The sequence below is a fragment of the Mizuhopecten yessoensis genome, unplaced genomic scaffold, assembly GCF_002113885.1.
Source record: "Mizuhopecten yessoensis strain PY_sf001 unplaced genomic scaffold, ASM211388v2 scaffold716245, whole genome shotgun sequence".
NCBI classification, from domain to species: domain Eukaryota; kingdom Metazoa; phylum Mollusca; class Bivalvia; order Pectinida; family Pectinidae; genus Mizuhopecten; species Mizuhopecten yessoensis.
The window spans coordinates 220,467-224,820 of record NW_018480020.1 but is presented as its reverse complement, the minus strand read 5'-3'; the positions used below and the strand labels follow the sequence as shown (position 1 = coordinate 224,820).

The 4,354-nt window shown below is 37.5% G+C and overlaps 1 protein-coding gene across 1 annotated transcript in view; it reads right to left on the bottom strand.

Annotated features, from left to right (window-relative positions):
- Positions 1–1,312: 1,312 nt before the first annotated feature.
- Positions 1,313–4,354, bottom strand: part of LOC110442300 (mRNA-capping enzyme-like) — a 20,543-nt gene continuing 17,501 nt past the window's right edge. The window contains exons 18-19 of the mRNA XM_021485831.1: positions 3,470–3,593; positions 1,313–1,711 (exon numbers count right to left, since the gene is read on the bottom strand). Coding sequence (XP_021341506.1) covers positions 1,515–1,711; positions 3,470–3,593 — 321 coding nt within the window. The 3' untranslated portion in view covers positions 1,313–1,514. The remainder of the gene's footprint in view (positions 1,712–3,469; positions 3,594–4,354) is intronic.

Genomic DNA, 4,354 nt, shown 5'->3' with positions numbered 1-4,354 from the left:
TGGACCCCTCAATCTAAACGTGCCAAATTTTCCTGAGGTCAGCCTCGGTCCAGATCTGTACATGTCGTTTTCTTTACAGGTTCAACCGGTTCAACCGTTTCAACCGGTAACGCGAATGTACACTAAGGCTACATTCGCGTATCCCGGTTGAAACGGTACGTGTGGCGCAGAAATTTTCCACGATAAACGAACACACTTGGACCGTTCTATAAGCAGAGCTACAAATCCACAGTTTTGGAGAATAAAAAACAGTGTTTCAAGAATATTATGACCTTCTTTCATCCGTCCACTGAATTACATAACGTAACTTAAAAACTACATGTGACTTGACATTGTTTTAGAAAGAAATAACGCAAATTGGCAATAGTCAGCATTTTAGTTTCGGTCAGGCATGTCTGGACCCCTCAATCTAAACGTGCCAAATTTTCCTGAGGTCAGCCTCGGTCAAGATCTGTACCTGTCGTTTTCTTTACAGGTTCAACCGTTTCAACCGGTAACGCGAATGTACCCAGTGGTTTGGGAAAAGCACTCAGATGATCCTGATCAGTATGTTAGCACTCAAATGATCCTGATCAGTATGTAAGCACTCAGATGATCCTGATCAGTATGTAAGCACTCAAATGATCCTGATCAGTAGGTAAACACACATTCAAGTACCCTCAGTTGCAAATACAAAGTATGCCGTGTTGGTAAACATTCAACATTACAGTAACACCTCCTGGGCTGGTAATTATGGATAAGAATAATCCACCTGGGGTTATGATCGGTCCTGCTTTTAAAACGAGATTCTTTCTTTCTCAGTTTTTGGGAAACTATGTTGTCCATCTTAAAAGACCATCAATTAAGCTTTGTATCACAAGAAACATTATTGAAAATTTTCTAGTCTGAAGACAAGAATTTGTATCATGTACAAATAAGTGTGCTACTTAACTTACTGGGTTTTAAATCAGACTGCAAAAGTTTGCATCATCCAAACAATTGAAAACCTTGTGATTTGGGATTTTTATTTTTGTGATGACCATCCTTAAACATCATTCATGGTGATTTTTATACGGACTGTTTTGAAACAACATCTATGGCATTTTCTGTGCTAAACGACTTGAAACATTTATGGTATATTTTGACATGGTTGTCTTGGGAATCAATCCATGATGTCCCTTCTTTGAATTGCAATAAGTTTGTTGTCAATGGCAAGTATTAGAGACCTGTAATGGCTGTCAGTACCCACCACCCATCTCTGACTTACTGGGTCAGTTAGGAAAAACCTGTCTTTTATCATTTATCTTAGAAATGACAAAACAAAATATTATAATATCATATTCCGGATATCTTTTATACAGCGAGGGTTTTTCCTTTTGTATAGAGATCATTTTAGCAACACATGAGTTTCACAACATGTCTCAGTATGGAAGCGTCACGCATTCATCTTCTGACGCATGACAGGCATCCTTATTAAACTTCATCAAAGTCTGATGCATTGTTTTTTAAATATGACACATCAATGAGAAGCACTTTCATGTACCAGTCTCATCCTGTCTGGATTGTTTGAAGGGAGGTGGCATAAGGTCTCTGTCGCTTCCCTCACCCGTATTCTCCGGCCCCGGGGGCCGTGTTCTCACTTGCTCTGGTTTAGTCAAATGACTAGGTAAGTTTTCGACAGCACTGAATAAAATGTCTTTTGTCACTGGTTTCTGTATACTCTGCCAAACTCCTGGAAATACAAAGATATTTTTCTATTGATAATAATCAAAGGCACCAGGCTGATCAGTTATTCTATTTCTGCCTGGATTAGTTATTCCATTTCTGAATATTACTTTCATTTCTTTTAAAACTTGTTTCTTTTAAGACATTACAACTGATCCGAGATCAGAACAGTTTCTCCTAACAAACTTAGATATTCACATTTCCATTACATGTACTTCTATAAGCATTATCAGAAAAAAACGCATTCATAAAGCTATGAATGCAATTTCATCATCATCATTTTAAAATGTATAAGTATTTAACATGCTACTGTTACACGTTAAAAATGCATGGACAAACACCCGGACAGATGCTCCAACAAAGTGATTACTATATATACCCTACTCACTAAGTGGGCAGTCATAATGAAGGCAAGTTCATGATGACCGTTAATGTGAGTAAAGAGCATATCTAGTATTACATACAGTATTTCGACAATCATCAACCTTGAAATTATTTACCCACAGTTGAGTTGTAAAATTCTCAACTTAACTGTCGTGTGTGGATTTATCTCTACTGAAGTACATAGATTTAAACTTATCAACCAGTAGCTGAGTTGCACTTTTCCCTTCTTACCCATAGCAGTGTTGTACCTGCTTGGATGAGATTTGTCTATATTTACCCATAGCGGTGTTGTAACTGTTGGGGTGAGATTTGTCTATATTTACCCATAGCTGTGTTGTAACTGTTGGAATGAGATTTGTCTATATTTACCTATAGCAGTGTTGTACCTGCTTGGATGAGATTTGTCTATATTTACCCATAGCTGTGTTGTAACTGTTGGAGTGAGATTTATCTATATTTACCCATAGCAGTGTTGTAATTGTTGGGGTGAGATTTGTCTATATTAACCAAAGCTGTGTTGTAACTGTTGGGGTGAGACTTGTCTATATTTAACCAAAGCTGTGTTGTAACTGTTGGGGTGAGATTTGTCTATATTTACCCATAGCTGTGTTGTAACTTTTGGAGTGAGATTTATCTATATTTACCCTTAGCAGTGTTGTAATTGTTGGGGTGAGATTTGTCTATATCAACCCATAGCTGTGTTGTAACTGTTGGAGTAAGATTTGTCTATATTTACCCAAAGCTTTGTTGTAACTGTTGGGGTGAGATTTGTCTATATTTACCCATAGCAGTGTTGTACCTGCTTGGATGAGATTTGTCTATATTTACCCATAGCGGTGTTGTAATTGTTGGGGTGAGATTTGTCTATAATCACCCATTGCTGTGTTGTACCTGCTTGGATTGAGATTTGTCTATATTTACCCATAGCGGTGTTGTAACTGTTGGGGTGAGATTTGTCTATATTAACCCATAGCAGTGTTGTACCTGTTGGAATAAGATTTGTCTATATTTACCCATAGCAGTTGTGTAACTGTTGGGGTGAGATTTGTCTATAATTACCCATAGCAGTTGGGTAACTGTTGGAGTAAGATTTATCTATATTTATCCATAGCAGTGTTGTAATTGTTGGGGTGAGATTTGTCTATATTTACCCATAGCTGTGTTGTAACTGTTGGGATGAGATTTGTCTATAATTACCCATAGCGGTGTTGTAACTGTTGGGGTGAGATTTGTCTATATTAACCCATAGCTGTGTTGTAACTGTTGGAGTGAGATTTATTTATATTTATCCTTAGCAGTGTTGTAATTGTTGGGGTGAGATTTGTCTATATCAACCCATAGCAGTGTTGTAATTGTTGGGGTGAGATTTGTCTATATTTACCCATAGCTGTGTTGTAACTGTTGGGATGAGATTTATCAGTCCTCTGTCTCATAAACTGCCACTCTTTGCCATCCCAAGAGCACTCAATGATTTTACCATCAAGGTCCTTAACTTTCTTGGTATGCTGAAAAAAATTGAAGAAAATCTATTCATTGAATCTTTCCATTCAAGGACCTCAGGAATAATCGGCAATTGAAGATTGAGGGGTCCAGACCATAAATAATTAAGTGGACGTGTGAAAGAAGGAAATGATTTTCTTGATATATTGTTATTGTTATTTTTTTTAGCTCTGCCTATAATTCGGTCCAAGTGCATTCGTTTATCGTGAAATATTTCTGCCACACCTGTATCGTTTCAACTGTGATACGCGAATGTAGCCCAATATTTTTCATCAGCACATCTGACAGACAGATTTTAAGTGGGGTAGGTTTATTTCTTTGTCAAACATCAGACAGCTGTGAGTCAGGTAATGAAGAGTTGTCTCTTTGTCAGTAAAAGGGGATTGTTGGGATTCAGCTTGGTCAGGGATGTTTCCTAATCAGAATATGTGACTGCTGGGATTCACGTGAGCATGCTTCTTTGTCAGAACATATGACGGCTCGGATTTGATATAGGTGAGAATTTCATCAGTATTGATTTGGGTGTGCGAGTGAGCATATTTCTTCGTCAGTTCATGTGATGACCTGTTTTTTTGTTGGGTGGGGAGAGATCTGTAATCCATAAATACTGCAAAACTCTAAATTTTAGTCTGACCACAAATTTTCAAATATTCAAATTCACAAAAGATACAACTGTCAAATTTTCTTTGATGAAGTGATTTTGAAAAATATTTGTGAACTACGCAGTACTAGAGGGAGTCGAAGGCAAAGGGAGAGTTTTCTTCCC